This window comes from Plectropomus leopardus, chromosome 5 (assembly GCF_026936395.1).
Source record: "Plectropomus leopardus strain MGB_pleo_1.0 chromosome 5, ASM2693639v1, whole genome shotgun sequence".
NCBI lineage: Eukaryota > Metazoa > Chordata > Actinopteri > Perciformes > Serranidae > Plectropomus > Plectropomus leopardus.
In genome coordinates, this window is record NC_142180.1 from 35,642,807 (window position 1) to 35,665,150 (window position 22,344).

Sequence of the window (22,344 nt, forward strand, 5' to 3'; positions counted from 1 at the left end):
TTGCTAGATGACATAAATAAATTATGAATTATGAAGTAACAGTCCAGTGTCCCTATATATTTATATATATATAAATTATAATATAAACATAAATAAGTCTGTTTAAATTGAAATGTATGGATATATTAACCTTACATCTATCTATCTTTTAAAATATTTTTTTATATTAATAAATATTATAATGTATGTGACTTAGAGGGCATTTCTTAAAACTTTACCTGACCATTCTGGTGTAATTGTGAGGTTCCTTGAAACATGTCTATGCTTGAAACAGTGATGTAATAGCGCCCTCTAGTGGTACAAAGTATTTTCCCAAAGCCATTCAACGTGCAGCACCTGGACAGCACCATTCAGTGGACACACTGGGTGCTGCAGCTCTCTACAATCATCTGTACAGCTGAGTTTTCAGTGTTGAGGAGCAGATCCTGACCTGAAGCTGTACTCAGTGGTGCTCGTGTTGAGCACAGCGGTGCGAGCTTCACTCCCGTCTGAGGGCAGCAGAGACACGTGCACCCTGCTGACGGCTGCGTGACGAGCCGCCTGAACCAGCCAGCTCAGCCACACCTGAGAGGAGGACACGTTCACCACCTGCAGCTGCTCCACCGGCTGAGGCCCTGACACAGAAACACACACATCAAAAGACATGAATACGTGCAATCAAACTCACAACAGAAACACTTTCTGCTGCAGCAGCATTATTAATTTATTTTATGGTTTTGCTATATAGGCCTTCTGATTGTAATTAATTGATCCTTGTGTATATTTCTTGATATTGTAGGATTCTGTATTTGTTTTTGTTATCCATTTTAAGGTGAGATTCTCCTAAAAGCCTTTTGGGGTTTTCTGTATCTCACCTGCACAATCTGATAATATTTAGTTTTGTGTTTTTTGTGCATTAGAGATTGTGCTCACTGGTGCGTATGAGTGCGGTGGCGGGCTGGCTGTTGTCGTTGCTGTTGGTGTTTCGTTTGATGGAGAAGGTGGAGATGTTGTAGAGCAGGCCGGGCACCAGGCCGCGCATGACGTGCGTGGACTGCTGCCTCTCCAGCAGGTCTGTTTTGTGGCTGTCGCCGCCCAGGGGACCGTAAGTGACGACGAAGCCGCTGATGAGGCTGTGTGATGGTTCCGGCTCGTCCCAGCGCAGCTCCACCTCGTTCTCCTCCACGCGCAGGACATGCAGACCAGAGGGAGGCAGCAGGTCTGGGAACAGTGGCAACCTTACATGTCAAATCCATACATTAAATAATTACAGAGTTGTCTTTGCAGTGCAGAGGATGAGCTGATTGAGCTGGACCGCGTGACTCTCACTGACCTTTCTCGCAGTCTTTGCCCGTGTGTCCGACTTTACAAACACAGTTGTAGTTTCCTCTCTTGTCACTCCTGCAGAGGCCGCGGTTTCCACACGGCTGCAGGACACACGGGTTCTCCACTTGGGGGAGACAAAGACAAGCAGTTAGAACAAGACGGTTCATGCAGTGGGGGTAGTATTCATCAAGAATTTTAACTTTTTAAATCAGGCTCATGATTGCACTTTAAAAAGTTTTTAATTGTTGCTCAGTGTCTTTTCAGTGTTTTTATTTTTTTATTTTATTTTGCACGTGTGTCTGGAGAAACATTTCGCTCCATTGTCAAGTGTGTTTCTCAGATATGGATGGAATACAATCAATAAACTTGAACTAACTGTTGACTTGAGTGAATCACTTTTAACAAAACTGTGACGTGAGATAATGCATAGACACTCACACATCTGGCACTGGTCCCCGAAGAAACCGTCTTTGCACACGCACAAATAATTCCGTCTGTAACCCCGACACACGCCTCCGTTTAGACAGGGGTTGGAGTCACACGCGTCCTGCTCTGCACACAGATATTTAGAGCAGAATTAGACTGCTGTCCTAAAATGTACAAGCTTTAAGGGTGTTGTTGTTACTGGTTGAATAAATACCTGTTTCACAGGTCTGTCCTTTGAAGCCTTGAGCACAGTGACACAGGTAAGAGCCGGGCTGGTCCTCACATGTCCCCCCGTTCTTGCAGGGGTCCGACAGGCATTCGTTTATGTCTTTAGGGAGATAAAACAGACAGGTGCATTAAATTTAACGCTCTGAAACCTGAGTAAATTGGCTTGATTAATGGGTAGAAGGCAATGAGCAACAACAACAGAAAAAGAGAAAAGACCCCAAAATGAGCAAGAAATTTGTAAAAAAAAAAAAAAAAAAGCAAGTAAAAAGTACAAGAACATTTCCTGAAAATTAGTGAAAAAAAAGGGAAATGAAAATGAAAAAAAGGGAATGACTTCGAAAAAAGTGCTTAAAAATGACCATAATTTTGCAGCATCACTTAAAATATGTAATTTTGAATATTGTAAATATTTGTTTTCCCTAGACATTTTCAAAATAATTTTCTAAATCTCCTAATTTCTTGCAATTTGCTAGACATTTCTCAGGTGCTCAGTGCCTTCTTTCACAGATGTTCTGTATCGGTTATTCAAAGGACGGATTCAGGACACTAGTTAGCCAGTTAGTACATTAAACAAAGCACAGTGTCCAAAGAGCAAATATAATTAGCACACGCTATAAAAACAATGACAAAAACAGTTATGAGCTGTCTCTGCTTCAGAGCTAAAGGGTTAAAAAAATCATCTTACCTAAAATTACACGTTTTTTTAAGTCTCACACCTTCTTGACATAAGTCATTTGTTTACTTTCCTCACTTTTCTTACTTTTTTTGTGCACTGAACTAAAGTGCCGATCACAGTTATTTTACCTACAGACAGCCTCCGCTGTCTCCTGAATCGACCAAAAAACAGCCGATAAGGGCCAACAAAGCCAACAGGGAGGGACACACCGCAAAAACAAGTGCAACAGACGCTCACCAACAGCCAAATATTGACTGTGGACAACTGTTGACTTAGTGTGTATGAGCCTTTAGACCAAAATTCAGATTTCAACATATAAGGAACACTACAAAGAAGCTGCAGAATGATATAAAAATCTCAGAAAATTATGGAGCTGCCCTTTAATAACAGAAGCGGGTAGAGTTATACACTGTCCTATCAAATAAAGGCAAAAAGCCAAAAAAAACATTCTTAAAAAAACAACAGAAGACTTCGATTAGGCTTTACCTGTCTGACAGCGGTTTCCGCTGAAGCCTTTGTCACACTCACACTGGTAGGATCCAACATGATTTCGACACGTACCGCCATTCAGGCAAGGCTGCGACAGGCATTCATTGATCTCTGTGACGATGGGAAATACAAAAATTAGGATAAAGGTTAGAAAGAGGTGTAAAAAACTGGAGTTGTCTGTTTTAGGACTTTTCAGGGACCATTGAAAGAGTGTGTGTCCGTGTGTTGGTGTGTGTTACACACCCTCACAGACGGGCGGCTGGCTCCAGTCTCCCTGGATGCCACAGATGCTCTGGGTGGCTCTGGGCACAGACGTGAAGCCTGCGTGGCAGATATACACCGCCATGGAGCCCGGTGTTGTTGAGGAGAACTGGACCTCTGCGTGCTTCACTTGCGGAGGCAGCCCGCAGCCGAGCTCTGAAACCAACACAAACACGCTGATAATGTCCGCGTGGCTGCATCGTAACGCGAGTTCACAAACGCCGGGGCTTAACGGAGCTCACAGAGAACAGCAACAGAGGTGTTTTCCATCCGCTGTTTTTGTCTGCCTAAAATTATCTCCGGCGTGCTGTTAGAGAGCGTAGACATGAATCATCAGCTCCTACTTTATATAGATTATGCAGCCGTTCTATATCAGTGAATGTGGGGCCTCCAGTGCAGCAACACTGCTAAAATTATCCTCAGATGGAGAGCCCGTGTCTCTGTACTCACCGGCTCAGGATATCCCCTCTCTGTGCCAATCTGTTAAAGTCCGTGTTGTATAAACTTCAGCATCGCAGTGAGGTTTGGGCATTGCTGTGGGGTGACACACAGTCTGCTTACCTGCGCTGGTTTGAACTGAGCTCCTGCTTGTTTCACAGTGCCTGCCGCTGAAAGCATCCGTGCATTCACATTTGTACTTCCCGATGTAGTGGAAACACGTCCCCCCATTCAGACAGGGGCTGGAGGCGCAGGGGTCCGGCTTCCCTGCGAGAAAACACACACTGAGAGTTAGTTTTGATAATAACTGTTATTGTTTCATTTTTAGCGGTTGTTTGAGACAGCTTTCATACAAAGACGCAGCCCAACGTGCTTTACAAGATACGTTTAAAAACAATGTCTGACCAAAAATAAATGATAAATCAAATGTTTTATAACAATACGATAAAACACTGAAACACCCAGAGCTTCCACAATGCTTGTCACTTTTGTCCAAACAGAGAGAGAGACACGAGCAGACACACAGAGATAAACAGTCACTAGGTGGATTTCCATTAAACCTTCAAATTGCACAAACTGAAACTGCAAATATAAAATATGGAAAAAAAATGGAAACACGTCAATTTTGAAACAACTCCCATTCATCGCAAAAAAGTTTTACACTGGTGTGATGTGGTATTTTAGGCGACGGTCACTTGGGCACGGTGCAGCAGGAGCTACAAGAGCTGTTATTGCATCACATAACACTTCACAAAATAAGCAGATCATCCGGAAGTTTTGAATCCACGATTTCTCTGTGAAATTGTGGACTATCATCTCCCAGAAATCCCTCCTACGTGGCCGCTCCCATGTATAAGGGGCTTGTCTTTCCATTATCACTCGCATAACACATCTACGCCGTCTTCGACTGGAAATAATGACGGTTAGTGCACTGCAATAGAAATAAAGCTGCTAATGTTTTGAACATCCATCGCCATGCTTCTTTGAAGGGTTTTGGGAGAGGAGAAGTTGATTAACATCACTCAGTGGAAACGCAGACATCATGTAATTGTGTTTTACTGACATTTTGAAAATATGACTTCAATTTTGCACAAATCTGTAATGACAAACCCGCCTACAGACAGACACTCAGCATCACTGATAATGAAATGGTCATTTGGCGGTAAAGTATTGCTTTAAGACTATTCCAAAAACTGTGTTTGTCAGGCATTTAGATCACGTACCATGCATCTCTGTACATGTTTTCAAAAAAACTTGCAAGAACAAAGTTTGTGCACTGAGTGCAACATGTTTTGAATATTACTTGAGGGCGGCACTCACCCACTTCACAGTGTTTCCCAGTGAATCTGTAAGGACACACACATCGGTAGCTCCCCGCCTCTTCCTTACAGGAGCCTCCGTTGCGACAGGGGCCAGAAGCACAGGTATTGAGTCTAACTGGAAAGAGACAGGGAGAGGGGGAAAGCTGGCTTTTAATCGCACAAAATAAATCTGTTCCAGTACATTGCAATTCAAGCCATAATTCAGGCAAGTAGCTCGTAACTCAGTCATAAGTACAAATTATCATAAGCCTTTCGGCGTTGTAATATTTCAAGCAGCATTACGAGTAATGGCACGTTTCCTGCTGCATTAAAGCTGCGTTTCAGCCTGAATAAAAAGTCTGAGGGATGTTTTGTTAAAGGCACTTCATCAGTTCATGTTTTCTTGTAAAATCTGTATCAATCATGCTACCTTTTTCACAGTGCTTCCCCCAGTATCCGTATTTGCACTCGCAGGTGTAGCCTCCGTCCCGCTCGTAGCAGTAGCCTCCATTCAGACACGGAGAGGAGTCGCAGACCGATCGGGGCTGTACTGAAAAACACACACCGAGACTTGACTGTGTTCCATATCGCTGGGAAACCTCCTTAATATTTTTAAACACATGGGCTTAGTTAGAAAAATACCAAGTTAGTAATTTTTGGTTCTAAAAACATTGTCAGAACATTTAAATGCAACCACTGGGTGTTTTAGTAACCTTTTCAGTTTCAGTTTTCTTTATGTTCCCAGAACGTTCTTCTTAAAGTTCAGGCAACAATCTCTCAAAAAATGTTAATTTTTTAAAAAAATGTTAATATATCACATTACTTTTTCATCTAAAAAAAAGTTTGTAAGGCCTCAATAACATTTTCTGAATGTTGCTTCAAAAATGTTCTTCCTTCGCTCTCATGTAACATTGTGGGAACGTTTTACAAAAAAGAACATTCAATGATCTGTGACCACAACAAGCAACAAAACTTGAAACCTTACAGGAACATCATTTGAAATACTAAACATCCTCAAAACGTTCTTTGAACATTGGATCAACATGTTTTCTTTAAAACGTGATTGCAACTTGTAGTGCGTTAGCCAATGCTGTGGGAACGTGCTCAGCTTGCTGGGTAACATGCGGCTTGTCAAATCTCTTCAGAGAGCTCAACAACAAATCATTTTGAAATTTCTCCCCACATCGTAAACTGTGACCATTCCTTTCGAAACAGAGAGTGACGTAGTCAGTGTTTGAAAATGTGTTTGTCGCCATGGAAACCAGCTGCTAATGCAATGCAACATAGCTGCAAAGAGCCGTGTTGTTGGGTTGGTGCCTGAAGCTCTTACCATAGGGGTAGAAGTCCTTGTGATCCAGCTCCGCTCCGGTCGTCTGACACGTGCACAGGTACGCTCCCCCGTACTCCAAACAGGGACCTCCGTCAGGACACGGTCTGCTGTGACTGCAGGGCGTCTGGGTTACTTCTGAGAGGAAGGAAGTGTGAATGACAGGCTCGCAATTTCTGGTTTGTGTGATCTCACAGTGACCAACTTACTGTACTTCACATTCATCCAAAGAAGACATATCCAAAAGTGTTGGGGACCAAAGAGCTCAGATGGATATCACTTTTGTTTTAACCCTTTGACACCGGAGCAAACTGGCTTGATTTCTTTCAAAGGCATGAGAGGAAGAAGCCAATGAGCCGCCGTTATCTTGTGATCAGAAGGTAAAAATTTGGTCAACTGGAGAAGCTTTGTTATAAGATAATTAAAAAATGGTAATGTCCTCTTATTGGGCTGCTTATAATGTTCATCAGAGATCAGGAGTGCCAGCATCCAACAACTGATTGAAGGAAAAACGTCACATGGACGAGGGCCCGTTGTTAATATTATTGATCGCAGCAGATGGTAATGAAGCGATAACGCAACCTGCAGAGCGTAGGGTGCTTGCTGGACACACTTTCAGTAATTTCGTGGTCGGGCACCCTTAAGGCACCTGTTGCGCACATAGGCATGTAGCGGGATCAGAAAGGACGGATTATATTAAAGGGAATCACCTTGGACTTTTTTGTAATTCTCTCGTTGTCTCGACATAACAAAGTTTTCAAAGTAAAGTAATTAACTTTTCTCAAGATAACGAAATAATTAATTTGTGATTTCGAGATGACAGTATTTTAAAAAATAGTTGGACAACAAGAAACTGTTTTAAGAATTTGTTAGAACTTGTGCATGTTTTTGTGTCTTTTTAGATTCACTTGGCTGGAGGGATTTTAATTTAAGCTTATACTACCGTTTTTGGGCAATGCACATTTGTCTCTTCTATATTGCCATTGTATTGTATGTTTTCTTATCATGTAACTTAATTTTCTCAGTGTTCTTATTTGTTAGATAACATTTCCAACTAATTATGCTTTTAAAAAGTCATCTGGACAAAATTGGACATTTCAAGAAGCGGTGTCCCCGGAGTCCCCCAGTGTAAACGACACCTGCACATTCATCAAAGCTCTTATGAGATACCTGATAGGATTATCATACTCACCAAACTGACAGTAGAGTCCTGTGTAGCCTGAAGGGCATTCACAGGTCCCATTGATGTCCACACAGACGCCCCCGTTCTGGCAAAGACATTCCTCTGCAGACACAGCGAGAGAGACACAGAGAGAGAGACTCAAAGCTGGAAAGTTTGCTTGAGCTACTTGAGAGCGAGTACCTAAATTATGTTACGTTTGCAGCACTGAGTGTAAACACAGGCAGAAGGTATAAAGTTCAGCATGCGTACCATATGCCGGGCGTCTTTCATCTGCTATACTGTAAACTGTGTATTGATTCGCCGTCATTTCTCCCCCCTAATCTTTTCCAACAAAGTTCACAGGACCAGAAGATTACCAGTCAGCGTGCTGCACATCCGCTCCGAACAAATTGTAAGAATGTTTTTATTTTCCTCTCCTTCCTAATTGCAGCGGTGGATCAAAGGACGCGGCCGTATCGCAGTTTAAAATGCTCCCCTTTGAAGTCCCGGGAGCTCGGTGGAGGGTATTATTTTTCTGATGATATGGAGCATATTTTGTGACCAGAACGTATGGCCCCGAGGGCAATTAATGGATTGTTAATTTGCAAGAGCCACTTTCATTGGCCACCTGTGCGGCCCGGGCCCCTTTGATCTGAGAGCCTGATTAGGCACTTCTGAGTCCCACTACTTTCTCTTCCTCGGAGGATCATGCTCCTTTTTCCACTGTGCCTTCCAAGTGAGCCAGGCAGGAAAGTATTTGGGAGATTTAAGAGAGCCTATATAAGCACTGATAGTTATTTCAGCTCAAGGGTGAGAAGTAGCATGCATTTGCAATAGCTCAAATACTATTAAAGAGCTTTCAATGGGGGAAAAAAATGCTATCAGAGGGTGACACTAACCTCTCATGGGAGAATGAATTAGCTCTAAATGGCTCAATAGTTACTTCCTAAAACAAATATAATGTGATACAGATATTAATACAAAATGACTTAAAATGCATTTATGAAAGGAAGGAATGAAGTTGATGGCGTTTTACATATTTTGTGTTCAAATTGCCCTTTGGTTATGCAAGCAGCAGCTGTGTTTGAAACGACAGTGTGGCCGACTTCCAGAGGAGCCAGTAGCGGTGTGGAAGCATGCATATTTCAACAGCTCTGTCTGAAGAAATGACCTGAATACCAAAGAGCAGCTTTGACTCATAAAGAGGCCTTTTTAAGTCTAGACAAAGCACTTCCTCTTGTTGGTAAACTAATAAAATGTGCTATAAAACAATTATTCACAACATCAAGCGACTGGTTCCCGTAGTAAACTGGGCGAGGCTGTGTCAGTTTTGATAATTACAATAATCCATCATCACAGCAGCCTCTTCCAGGGCACGGCTCCAAATTCCTGTGGGATAGCACAACTCCTCTTTAAATACCCTGGTCTGCTCGCTACCTGCCCAGCTGCCTGCAGCAGTGAGCGTCCAAGTGCACGGTACCTTCGCACTCGTCACCGTAGAAACCCGGAGCGCATGTGCAGTTGTAGATTCCCGAGTTGGTGTATTCACAGATCTGGTTCTTCTTGCAGTTTTCGTCTCCACACGAGGCTGAATGTAGACAAACATGACAGGCAGGGGTGTGAAAATCAAACAGGATGTAAAAAAAAAAAAAAAAAATTGGCTTAAGTTAAGATGTAGCTGTGCATGTTTTTACCTGTTTGGTTTTCTGCCTCAGTTGAATTGACCTGAAGCTCCACCAACTCTGAAAGAGGAAGATGAGAACATGTTTGAAAGGTTTGGTTTCATCAGTGAAGGATTCAGGACAGATGCACCTCAATTTTTAACTCAATTCAATTCAATTTATAAAACCCATGATCACAAATCACAATTTGCCTCAAAGGGCTTTACAGCATACGGCTTCCCTCTGTTCTCGGATCCTCATAGCGACTAAGGAAAAACTCTCCCCCAAAAAACCTGGCAGAAACCTCAGGACTGAGGAGGGATCCCTCTTCCAGGACAGACCGATGTGCAATAGATGTCGTAAATAAATAAATAAACATAAATGACTGTAGATGACATGTGCTTGACCCCCTGAAACTGGTGCGTAAAAAATCACCAGAATGCAGAAAATTAAGTATTTGACCTGTAAAATTGTCCTGCAGAGGATCCCTGAAACTATCATATGTGTCCTCCTCACAGCGGAGACAATTCAAAATAGCGACCAAACGTATTTTTGCATTTATCTCTAGCAGTACTAAGTAATGTATTTTAGTTCATAGCCCCGTTTGGAAATACCCGTTTCTGAGATTTATATTTTTATATACCATTATATATCTATATACCATTTTTCCAAACATGCTTTTTTGGGAGATCTTAAGTTGAACTGCAGTCACCTGTCTCGCAGAGAGCTCCGGTGAAGGTGTCCGGACAAGCACAGGTGAAGTTGGCCACCTGATCGATGCACTCTCCTCCGTTCAGACAGGGCTGCGACTCGCATTCGTTTATGTCTGCAGGATGCACAAACATCCGTGAATCAGAGACGACAACTTTATCTGCTGTTGTTTCAGTTTCATATGAACATTTTTCACATGGAAAATGTCTACGACACTGAGCTGGATTGAGAGCGCTGAACTTCCCTTCTGAAAGCGTAGAGTTTCATTGACCAGGTGTCTGGTATTAAGAGTAATCCCGTCTCATGTAGCTACAAGGATTCATGAACTGTGCAGGGCCTGATAATTCAATTCCCCGTCGGGTTCAAGTTTCATCAACAATCAATCGAAAGAGGAGCCAGATTAGTAAATGTCTTTTTGGAAACTGAACTGACTTCATGAACTTTCTCACTGTGGTTCATTGCTACTTTGTGTGACCCGAAGGAAAAAAAAAAAAAAAGAGTTGTTTGCAAAATGAATTCAACCATAACCTCAACTTGGACACATTTTTCGAGGTAGACTGGGGACATAAACTGCCAAAAATGACTGAGTTAAAAGTAAAAAGCAGCAGAAAAAAAGGTGCCCACTTTGACCCCGCTCACCTGTCTCACACAGGACACCAGTGTAACCCGGTTCACACACGCAGGTGAAGCTGCCGGCGCCTTGTACACACGACGCGTTGTTGAGGCACGGTCCGTCTCTGCATTCGTCAACGTCTGCAACGCACACACACACACAGGGACAGAGAGACACGCTCATGGAATATTTACTCAGCTGATTAATATATCCGCCACACTGCTCCCCTCACTCTGCAAGTATGTGCTGCTGGCTGTGAAAGGTATTAGAAGAGGTTTGATACATCTCCGCAGGCCGGACTGTGGGAATAAGCACAGGAGCTCCACAGAGGCTGGACCAGGATATTCTGAAATACTTTTTTTATGTGTGGAAACTGCTTAATGAGGCACAAAATACCTTAATTAATCAGAGGTTTTCCAGGTCTTTGGCCTATTTAGTTCATGCAAAGGGTAAGAGAGGAAGTGTGGAATTTTGATATACAGTTAAAATGTCAGATTAACTTGTTTTGTGGTAATTCGCTATTGCGTAAAATTATATAATACTTCATGGGGTTTCTTTTAGGGGCTGAGTGAAGCTGCCAGTCCCTCTTGTTTTCTCAATATCAGTATCATTATAATGTTATTATTATGAAGAATTCCATCTTCCCATGCATAGAAATAAACCAAACTTTGCACTCCGATGCCAAACTTCCTCAGCTGCAAACACAAGCTAATAGCCCTGATGGTGGTGCTACAGCGACGGTCTAAATTTCAAAAAACTGAAAATTCATAACAAATCATAAGTACGTGCTACAGTTTTGCAACTTCGACCAAAAACGTAGGCCTAATTGTTTTGTACAAAGGTTTTTAATGCCTCTAACTCTGATTGGCATTGATGTGAACACAACACCCGGTTAAACACGCTAATTTCAGCTCCTTAACCAGATACGATGACGTGCCGTCACTAATTACCGTCCATCTCCTCCTAAGCAGCTAAAACACAGTTTGAAATACATCTGTTCTGGTTTGAAAGGGAGACTGAATAAATGAGAGAAGAATAAAGAGAAGAAACCACTGAAAGTTTTAAAAGACCTCTGTTTCTGCTGCTGTCTGCTGTTGACCTTTTCTCCAGCCTGTGTGAGGCACGGGCACACCAACAAAAACACAAACACACTCACACAAAAGCTGACAGAAAGGCAGACTTGTGTCTTGCAACAGTGAGTTCACTGGCAGTGTGAATGCAGCCTATCGCCCATATTCAGCGGGTTTACCCTTGTTTGAAAAATCTGTGTGCATGCGCTAATTTTTGGTGGGTATTATTTCCTCCGTTGCCTGCTTAAAGGCGAGACAGCTCTGTCCCCCCATTCTATGTACAGATGGGCGAGGTGGTATAACGGTGCAATGTTCCTGCCTTGAACCAGCAGTGTAAAAGGGGTTTTGTGACAGCAGCAGCAACAACAACACTGGGGGGAAAAGTAGAAAAGTTGTCTTTAAGTCAGAGTGAGCTTTGTACCTGTTTCACACTGAGCTCCAGTGTATCCAGGAGGACAGTGACAGATGAAACTATTAATCTGGTCTTCACAAGTCCCTCCGTTCTGGCAAGGAGATGAGGCACACTCATCGACATCTACAAACACAGGGAGAGACACAAAGGAGGTAGTATGACTCTTTTAATTAGAAGAAAACATCTGGGCGAGGTCAGCTCGAAAGGTAATGCCAGAGGAGAGTACAGCAGATTGGCATGAAGCTGATACGGGTATTAAAGAAATATCCGGGTGTCCTTTTGCCTTTGCAGGTGGATTCTAGTATTTTTTTACATTATTTTTCCTGGCTGATCTCAGGCAGACAGGTATTCATTCACAGCGTGTGTCGAACCGAGCAGGAAGCGGTGTCAACCATAACTCACCTATCTGGCACCGTCGGCCGGTGAAGCCGGCCAAGCAGGAGCAAGTGAAGGAGGGGTTTCCTGTGATGCAGTCATCGATGCACTGGCCTCCGTTCAGACACGGTCTCAGGTGTGGGCACACTGACGCTGCAGAAACAAGTCAATGTAACAGCGATACTAGAAAGAAAAGTAATAAGAGCAGGCGGAAGCAGAAGGACTAATCTCTTACCGGAGTCATTGCAGCCACCCACTTCAACGTTTGCATCGTCTATACGGAAGACCCATTTTCCCGGGTAGCCCACGTTGGTGGTTTCCTCAACGTTCACCACGTCAGCCGTGCGAGAGCCGGGGATGTTAAAATAGCGCTTGCCGTCACCAGCATTGAAACCTGCCTGGGAAGAGACAGTCACACGGAGGCAGACATCACAAAAGATCGCTGAATCAGAGTTTGGACACCTGAAAAAAATGTCATGATTTACCTGATATTTCTTTTTATATACATCTTTTTCTCAAATACAAATATTTGAAGAAAGATGAGAAAAATTAATTAAATATGTAACATAAAGAACATTTTCTTTTCTTTTTTTCTCTTCTCTATTGATTTCACTCCTGAATGGTTAATTATTATGCATATTTATTTATTTTTATTTTTTCTTCTTTGTATCTGTTATTTACATCGCCTTTGTTGATCATTTTTTGTTCACTTAACTTAAAAAATGCTAATAACAAAAACAATAATTCAGCATCAGATTATACAGTTTTGACCTTTACACCAGAAGCAAATGACCATGTGATGTTACCTGTGCTGCGATCCCTCCCAGCCCCGCCAGGTTTCCTCCGCTGCTGGCGTGCATGCCTGTGGTCCACGTGATGTTGTTGTAGTGGAATACAGTGAAGGAAAGCTCTCCGTCTGTAATAAGCACCACTTGGAAAGTATTTACCTGCACAGAGAGGAACACGTTCCGTTAAACCATTTCCTGACTTCCACGAAATCTGGTAATAATGCATGCATCTGACGGACTCCTCAAATTAATAATGGTACAGATTCCTAAATCTCAGTCAGGCAGATAGCAAGAAATTCACAATTATCATTAGAATGAAACCCAATAGCTGCGTTTTCTAACCTCACATGAAATCCAGGTTTTTTCACTGGGACTGTGAGATTATTGAGGTCAGTGGTTCCCAGTAGCTCATCCATATCAGATGAGTTCAAATACCCGTCATCAACACCACCATTCATCTTCCAAATTCATTAATTACTAAAAAGAAAATGACAATACATAAACTGTGTATTGTTGTAAGAGTTTTTTTCCCTACAAGTTTACATTCTTGCTATTTCCACTTGAAGCAGCAGAGTCTGGATCTTTTATGCATTCATTTATTACTTTTGGCTGACTGTTTCAATTTCTCTGCAAAGCTTGCCAGCTAGTTTTCATTCACTCTAACTGGGAACATTGGTGTTAAGGTGTTAAAACTGACTCAGGCTGGAGAGTATGGAAGACAGGAGCTCCAAAATAAAATAAACAAATAGATAAATAAAAAAAAGTATTACTTAACTGTTAACATGTGACAGAATATTTCTGTTTTAATTTGCTAATTCATTTGTTTACAATGTAAATTACATTTTGCCTTTAGTTTGTTTATTTATTCAAATTGTATTTATTTATTTAATCTTTATTTATAAATCGATTGAGTTATTTATTTTAAACTTATCTTTAAATGCATTCATTATTTTTAAATTTTTTATTCTATCTATGGAATATTTTCATTTTGCATTTCCCCCCATTTGTTTGCCCAAACTTTTTTTTTATTTCTATATAATTTTCTTTATGTATTTTTTCGTCATTATGCAAACAAAGGACTGTTTTTGACAGCTCTGACCTCCATAGCTAGTAGGTGCATTTAACTGAGGCTATTGCAGCTTGTAGCTTACTCGTTATTTTGACAATGAAATGAGTAATGTTCATTTTCACACCAGTTTGGAGGATTCTATTTGGATTACTATTTTTCTCCTAAACACAAATATATGGACTTCATAAACATTCAAATGATATTTTCTATTTTTTTTTTAAAACTAACTGAGCTACTCTACAATCTTTCTACACTCCCACTGGTAAGTATGAGGTACCTCCTGAGGTACAGGTACCCCTGCTGATCTAAAAGCTTGCAGAGAGAATCAAAGCTGTTTAAGATGTGATTACACAGTTAAGTGTGAGTTTATACCGGCGTGCGGGAGTTTCCTCCAAAGAAAGTCACTTGGTGCCATGTAGAGATGAGGACCCATGTTGCGTTGAAGTCGGGGAACTCTGAGAAGTACGTCTTGACTTCACCTGAGGCCCTCCTCAGGATGGAGGGCTCCCGGCTCTCTCTGTAGAAAACTCTTCCTGCTCTACGGTTGTCTACATCGGCCCAGAACGGCGCCACAACCCTCCTGTCTCCGGCGATGGGAAAAGCCACAGGTGTGAACTGAGACACCTCCCTCAGGAAAGACACGAGGCCATTGTTGTTCACCTGAGGGGGAGACAGTTAGGATCATAGATTTTGTTTGACATGTCAGATGATGTCACTGTTTGTAGCGTTAGGCGGGGTTAGAGTGGAGGTGCTGAGCAGACGAGGTGGACAAACAGAGACACTCTGACCTCACGGGGCAGCGGACGCTCCCATAACGGATGTTTGCACTTCCCATGTAGCAAACAGAAGCTACCTTTACTCTGTGAAATGACAGCAGCTGAGAAAACCAGGTTTCTGCTGCTCACGCACCTGCAAAGTCATCACACCAGGAAACATGTTCACAGCCTTTAAATCCACAGACGCCTGCCAGCAGCAAAGTAACCAAATAAATGAACCCATCGTCCCCTCGTCCACATGTCTCCTCTGTGAGAAATGCACAGTCAGCACTGCAGCTACGGGAGAGTGGTGGAATATAAACGTCCTTTAACAGGTCAATGATTGGTGTGTTGCTGAAGCAATTGAGCAATTCATCAATAAATCAGTCAACATGAATATAAACCAACAATTTTTTCCCCTCTTTTTCTCTGTTTTCGTAATCATTGCAAAGTGAATATCTTTGAAATCTGGACTACTTTTTGGACAAACTGGCAATTTAAGGATAATTGAGATGGGTATTTTTCATAATTTTTGACATTTTATAGACTGTATAGATCTATAATGACTATAACTTTAGTTGCACCCATTGTTTTTGTTATCCGGAAGTTTTGAATTCCTCTGTGAAATCATGGACTATCACCTCCCAGAAATCCCTCATTCATGGCCACTCTCACATGTAAGGGGCTCGCCTTTCCATTAACGCTCCATAACACGCCAACGTCGCCTTTGATTGGAAATCATGACAGCTAGTGTGGTGCCTGAAAATAGAAATAAACCTGCAAGTGTTTTGAACACCCATCGCTTCATCATCACTCAATGGAAAATTGTGTTTTATCACTAATTCAAAGTATTGCTAAAGTTTTGCACAAATCCGTAAAAGAAACCCGCCTACTGGAAGTAACATATAAGAAAGTCTTTATATCACGAACATTAGATGGTGTCCGACCAGCTGCTGCACTGAAATTTTGAATATCCAAAGAAACAAGCTGCTAAACCGGAGCAGGGAGGAAAGTTCTGCAGGCTGAAGGCTTCAAATCCCCATGAAAGACCTTCATTCATTCATACATCGTTTCTGCATATTATCAACAAGCGAAGATTCTTCCCACCGTGGCACCTATCCTGTTTCACCTAATCGCTGGCGTGAACTTCGCCTCTCTGCATTCAAGCCGAGTGGCATGTGACAGTGACAAAGCAACGTCAGATGGCTCGGCTTCGCTCCCTGCATGTATGAAAACCATAATTTGAAGGACTTTGCTGTAAAAACAGCAGAGGAAGTTTTGTTTGGCACGGCGCAGGAGCTCAGTTAATTGCCCGACCACAGCCTTCCCCTCTGCATCAGCGTGATGTGGTGAGAACGTGGCTGATGTGGGGAAAAAGAGGAGCGACTGCAGGGGCAGGGCCCGGGGGTCAGCCAGAGCGCCATCTGATACCGGCAGAAAAACAAGAAGAGAGGGCACAGGGCTGGATGAATGAGAGGATGTTCATGAACTACAAACCTCCCACACCCACATACCCACTAATGAGAGACCTGTGGTGGCAGCGGTCTGGAAGTCTCCCATCTTACAGCAAAATTAGTGTAGGAAATCATGCCGAACACTAAATAAGAGTTTATACTCCGATCCTGGAATATGTTTAATCGCCTAATCTGATCTCTGGTAGCATCTGGAACTGTTTAAACAAGTGTATTTCTTTTTTTTTAACGATTTTTAGGGGACTCTTTGACATGGAAATGACCTTAGAGGAATTCAAACTGAACTTAGGACCTTTTTTCTTTGCATCATATTTTCTTCTTTTTGTGGATTTCAACCAAACATCCAGCGCAGGGTGGATGTTCATCACACGTATGTGAGAGAGTGAACGGGTTCAGAGCCGCCGTGTGTTTCTGTAACACGACTAAGGTCAGAATCACAGGGGAGAAGAGGTGTGATCAGCCAGCCATGTAAGAAGTATATCCCCATATTTCTTCCTCTCGCTCTCAATGGTGCCACTCCACTCCACGACTCCCTTGTTATTTTTTTGGGAATTCTTTGCCGGATATAGCCAGGATTTTGCTTGGGTGGTTTTCTTTAGAGCCAAGCAATTTATGGACTAAAATAAACTTTCATCTGGCTTAAGTCAAGCCAAAGCAAACCCCTAAATGAAAAAGGTGCCCATGGATCAGCGCAGGAAAACATTAGTTTTCCTTGTCGAAAAACGGAGGTTTCACAGTTACAAGCTTGTACAAGAGTTTGACGAGGACGAAGGAAGTGACTACAGTCTGAACGCTTGGCGCGTCTCCTCGCCCCGGCTCACCTTTTATCTCCAAAGAGTTTAGAGCGAGGCAATAAATCCTGTCTGGAACTGAGTGAAAGGAGTTTAATACAACTTCCATGGTGCAGGTGATGTGGAGGTTTGGTGCAAGACGATACGAGCACAGCGTTTTAACGAATACTTAACACTCAAAATGTACAATTGTACATCAATTACTCATCCATACAATGGATTTTTAAAGACAACAGAGTTAGAACAATCGAAAAAAAGGTGAACTTTCTTATTGGTTTTAACAGTAGTGTTTTAGTAATCGAGATCAGTCCAAAGTTCACCACGTGTGAACTTTGGACTGATCCAGAGTCATTAAGGCCGAAGCCAAATGATGTGTCACTTCATGTCGCCTGTTTCTCGGTCAAAAAGTTGCACAAAAGTTGCACCGCAAAGACAGCAATCAACAGCCAAATAGCACGTACATTCAGCAGTCGTAATTCAAAAAGGAAAACCATAAAATTAACAAGAGTGGATTTAGTTAGCCACTTAACACATTAACAACATAATACTGACAGAACAAAGCACGTTTACAGCGTGCCAGTGAAGAACAACACAAACCATCAGCCAACATTTCTGCTAACAAGCTCAGCAGCTGAAGCAAAACCATCTCACTTCATATAACAAGTTTGTTTCCACCTCACTCCCTCTCGACTTTAGCTCTTTGTTTACTTTCCTCACTTCTGTTTCTCTTCTCGTGTGCTGAGCTGATCGGGGGTTCGATCCCCGGCTCCTCCAGTAAACATGATACTGAGCAAGATACTGATGTCCAAATTGCTCCCGGTGCTACTAGGATGTTACCGGCCACCAGTGCGTGAAAGTGTGTGTTAATGACTGTGACATGTTTGAGTGGTAAGAGGGCTAGGAAAACGTACACAAGTACAGTCCATTGTACCATTTAATGATCGAAATGAAAGATTTAGTTCACTGAGCTGTTTCACACAAAACTAAACGGTATGAAAACAAACGGACGACAAACAGTGACTTTCTTGACTTGCCAAATTTGTCATGCCCAAGTTTATTTCCATATTACAACTTAAAGTTCATGAACATGCTGAAGTCGGAAAAACGACCATCTGAGGAACACGAGAATACACGATCGGCTGTCGAAGTTTTCAACTCGAGTCCAATATAATCAATCCTTCCTCATTCACTCAGCACCGCCTCACCACGCAATACGGATTCACGAGAATACGTATTCACGAGCGCTGTGCCGTTCAAAAGAGTCGTTCAAAAAGAATTATTTGCACATATCCGCCCGTCACCAGTTTCCTGGAGTCTTGTCATCACTGTGAGCTTAAAGGGCAACCAGCAGAGACTCCAGGAAGTCACTGCGCCCAGCCAAGAAATAGTCTGTTACACAACCCTCCTGTAAAACCACAACTTGTTGTTTTTACACAAACAAGCTTCCAGTGTTTATACTCAGCTAAGCTAACCATCTCCCAGCTGCAGCTTTAAAGTTGATACACAGACACGAGGTTGGCATCAGTGTCATCTTCTAACTCTCCACCAGAGAGCGAATAAGCGTACGCCCCAAAAAGCAGAGCTGGGTCTTTGACGTGCCTCATTTACTTCAAGATTTTTAGGCTTTTTAAAGTGTGTGCAGATATATCACGTGCGTGGTGACTGAGCTGCTTCAAATATCACTCAGTCACATCTCTCATCTCACACATGCATATAAAAAGCACCCATGCAGAGTACAAAGAATAAAAGTCGATGCACACATCTTTGGGCCATACATGGTGCTGAGAGAAAGTGAGTGAATGAAAATGCTGAAGTGTCGAAGCTCTTTTGAAGAGCAGATGAGCACTAGCAGATGTGCAGTCTGTGAAGAGTACAGTTACGCTTTAGCACGTTCTTGGCAGGATCCTTTCAAAGAGTATTTCAATTTAGTTTAAATGGAGTTCTGATTACAGACAAGCGCCAAATTATCTTGGACATTTTGATACTTTAAGCTGCACGTTTCAGCAAATCGGTAAACAAAAACAAGCGCTCGGAAATCTCGAGTTTTCACAAAGTTTATGAATCTACAATAGAGACCTTTTGATCGAAGTGTCTATTCTCACATCTGCTTTTAAACTTGCGTTTCTTCCTCTCTGACCTTGGAGATCCTCCTTCATGTTCTTCACACTGGCCATCCGTAAGAGCAGTTAATCCGTGAACTGCATTGTTTGGAAGCCCCTAAGACGCTTTGCAGATACATCTGTGTTCTGTTAAAGTGATTGGTCATTTCTCAGATAAAGCAGCTGGACAGTTCCAGGGGGAAGACCCCTGCCATGTTATCTGAGGCGTGGGAGGAGGGGAGGAGGAGGAGGAGGCGAGCTGGAGGAGGAGGAGAGATCCCAGCAACATGTGAAAACTCCCAGACACAAACCATAACAGAGGGACAGCCTGGTTACCAAGAGGCGGAAGTGGGACTGGAGCGGGACCAAGTCGGGGGGGGGTGTGTGTGTTTGCACAGGGATTTGTAGGGTCTGTCGCTGCGACATCAGAGACTTCTGTAACAGAGAGTCACATGGCTGTCGCCGTCTTTAAATCCACCGCTGTATTTCTGGATCACAACTTCCAAAACAACGTTTACGTTTCAACAACGCTGTGGTTAGCATGTGGTTAGGTTTAGGCACAAAAACCACTTGGTTGTGGTTAGGAAAAGATGTTCTGGCTAAAAAAATACTGATTTGGGGGGGGCACTATCCCAGCAGGAAAAGCAGCAATTTCTTGGCCAAAAAAAACTGCTTTTTGTGGCACTATTCTGGCAGAAAAACCAGCAACGTCTTGGTAAAATAAATTACTACTTTTTGTGCTACTATCCCAACAGGAAACACAACAATGTCAAGGTAAAAAACAACCTCTTTTCTTGGCACAAATGGCAGAAAGAAAGAAGTCTCAATAAAATGAGTGATGTTTGGTGGCACTATCCTGGCAAGTAAAGCAGCAATGTCTCTGTAAAAAAACAACTCTTTTTGTGGCACAGTGCCAACAGGAAAACCAGCAATGTCTTGATAAAACAATAGTTTTTTTTTACAGAGAAATTACCGTGTTTCCTGCCAGGATAGTAGCACGAAAAGCACCCTTTTTTCTCCCAGAAATTGCTGCTTTTCATTTCACTTTGGGCCATTTTCCTTGCAGGAAAAGCAGCAGTTTTGGTAAAAAAAACCAAACTGCTTTTTAAGGCATTGTCTTAGCAGGAAAGCGATCTGTGCCTAAAAAACACAGGAAACAGTGACGGGTCACTACAACACACACACACACACACACACACACACACACACACACACACACAATTGGTGCATAAAAACTTGCTGGAAATACAGCAATGACTACAACAACTAGTCCTCGAACAGGAGGCGTCTCGCCAAGGTGATGCACCGTCCACTTTGTCCTCCGCCCTTACATGACAAAGTCCACGACAGTTTTTTGAGTCACCTGAAATATCACCACATGTGTGTAAGAACTTTTTTTCGAGAAATGTTTTTTTTTTTTAATCAATGTGTTTCCATTAGATGTATTTTATATTTGCAATTTCAATTTGCGCAATTTGAGGATTAATGGAAACCCACCTAAATAATGCATCACTTTAGAAACATTCATAGATGCAGAAAAGTGCCAATTTTATGGCGACTGGGCTGTCTACAAATAAGACTTCATAAAGGGACAAACCCTGATAGTTAAAGGTTTAACAGATCTGCTCTGAGAGTTGACAAGGTGTACTGCTGAACCAAATCAGTCATGATAATTATGTAAGACACCGCCCACAATCCATCTAAAATCAGTTTGTCTCTACAGCTTCCATGTGGCTGCAGCCCAGAGGCTTGGAACAAACTCCAGGGAGAAACTATTCACACACATTTATCCCCTCACTGAAATATTAACTGTTCAAAGCAGCTCTCTGGTGGCAGAGATCACCATGTGGCCCGTGCGTTTTGCAGCAGATGTTTAATGGATTCAGGTGAGGCAGTTTAAAATGAGCGTGACTGTAATTTCAAGTGCCTGTCACAATCTGTTACGCCTTGCGTGACTACAGAAGTACAGTCCAATGAGATGCAGGATATCACATCGCAAGAGTGTGGAGTTCTCAGATTTTTATCTTTATCAGATGATAATTCAATCTGCGATCAACAAGCCAAACAACTAAAAACGAGTCTTATCCTGTCTAATTTGACTATTATGTATTACTACAGAAGAGGTGATGTGCTGGAATTTATTGCAAAACAGGAAGAAAACGCACTGTGATAAACAAAGGCTGCACACACAGAAAGACACTCAAACACTGCACTTAAAAATACTGTCCCACTGCCTGTGTGTACATGCAAATGTAAAAATGTCTTCATCGGGAGGCTGACCTCACCCCCTTGGCGCAGATGCTCAGATTAGAAAGACGACCTTTGACCTTGCCCATTGTTGCCATGGTTCCTCGGGCTCCCCTGCCCATGGTTTGAACAAGGGAGGAGGCGGGTGGGGCTCAGAGCGAGGAGGAGGAGGAGGAGGAGGAGGAGGAGGAGGAGGGGAATCGAGATGCATAACCACAACAGGTGGTGTTGATTTAAGGGAGTTCTGCCTTCCCATGCGCTGGAACTGAACCCAATACATGACAAAGGCAGATCAAAGTGTGTTTCACTGTGGTGCGCGAAAATCCTTGTCAAACCATTCAGCTTCCTCCCACGAGCACTGTTTCTCTCTCGCTCTCTCTCTCTCTCTCCGGTGTGCATATTTTCCCCCCGCTCTCTCTCTCTGAAAACGAACTGCTCACAGATGCTCCGCGGCAACACCAAGAACACAAACTGTCATTTCCTTCAACAGCTCATTGTGGACTTATTAGAACCACTGTTCTGCTAATAGTGTCTCTCACACTCTGCCCCCCCCCCGGTGCTCTCGAGAGCCCTCAGAGTTGCTCATGTGAAGTGAAGAGAATGTCATGCAGGATTATGATCCCACCCGTGGGGGGTTAAAACACGATATTCTACCCATGAGGCTGCAC

At 42.7% G+C, this 22,344-nt stretch overlaps 1 protein-coding gene across 3 annotated transcripts in view; it reads right to left on the reverse strand.

Moving 5' to 3' along the window:
- The window catches only part of sned1 (sushi, nidogen and EGF-like domains 1), a 35,645-nt gene that overhangs the window by 11,150 nt on the left and 2,151 nt on the right, over positions 1 to 22,344 (reverse strand). The window contains exons 2-22 of one of the 3 annotated variants that reach the window (XM_088078095.1): positions 14,685 to 14,972; positions 13,262 to 13,402; positions 12,691 to 12,853; positions 12,483 to 12,608; positions 12,090 to 12,203; positions 10,625 to 10,738; positions 9,987 to 10,100; positions 9,308 to 9,355; positions 9,094 to 9,201; positions 7,644 to 7,736; positions 6,455 to 6,586; positions 5,555 to 5,674; positions 5,144 to 5,260; positions 3,947 to 4,090; positions 3,368 to 3,541; positions 3,122 to 3,235; positions 1,946 to 2,059; positions 1,744 to 1,857; positions 1,313 to 1,429; positions 913 to 1,200; positions 431 to 614 (exon numbers count right to left, since the gene is read on the reverse strand). In XM_088078095.1, coding sequence (XP_087934221.1) covers positions 431 to 614; positions 913 to 1,200; positions 1,313 to 1,429; positions 1,744 to 1,857; positions 1,946 to 2,059; positions 3,122 to 3,235; positions 3,368 to 3,541; positions 3,947 to 4,090; positions 5,144 to 5,260; positions 5,555 to 5,674; positions 6,455 to 6,586; positions 7,644 to 7,736; positions 9,094 to 9,201; positions 9,308 to 9,355; positions 9,987 to 10,100; positions 10,625 to 10,738; positions 12,090 to 12,203; positions 12,483 to 12,608; positions 12,691 to 12,853; positions 13,262 to 13,402; positions 14,685 to 14,972 — 2,927 coding nt within the window. Of the gene's footprint in view, positions 1 to 430; positions 615 to 912; positions 1,201 to 1,312; positions 1,430 to 1,743; positions 1,858 to 1,945; positions 2,060 to 3,121; positions 3,236 to 3,367; positions 3,542 to 3,946; positions 4,091 to 5,143; positions 5,261 to 5,554; positions 5,675 to 6,454; positions 6,590 to 7,643; positions 7,737 to 9,093; positions 9,202 to 9,307; positions 9,356 to 9,986; positions 10,101 to 10,624; positions 10,739 to 12,089; positions 12,204 to 12,482; positions 12,609 to 12,690; positions 12,854 to 13,261; positions 13,403 to 14,684; positions 14,973 to 22,344 lie in introns of those variants that run through there. The other 2 variants (XM_042512227.2, XM_088078096.1) reach the window with 2 other exon arrangements.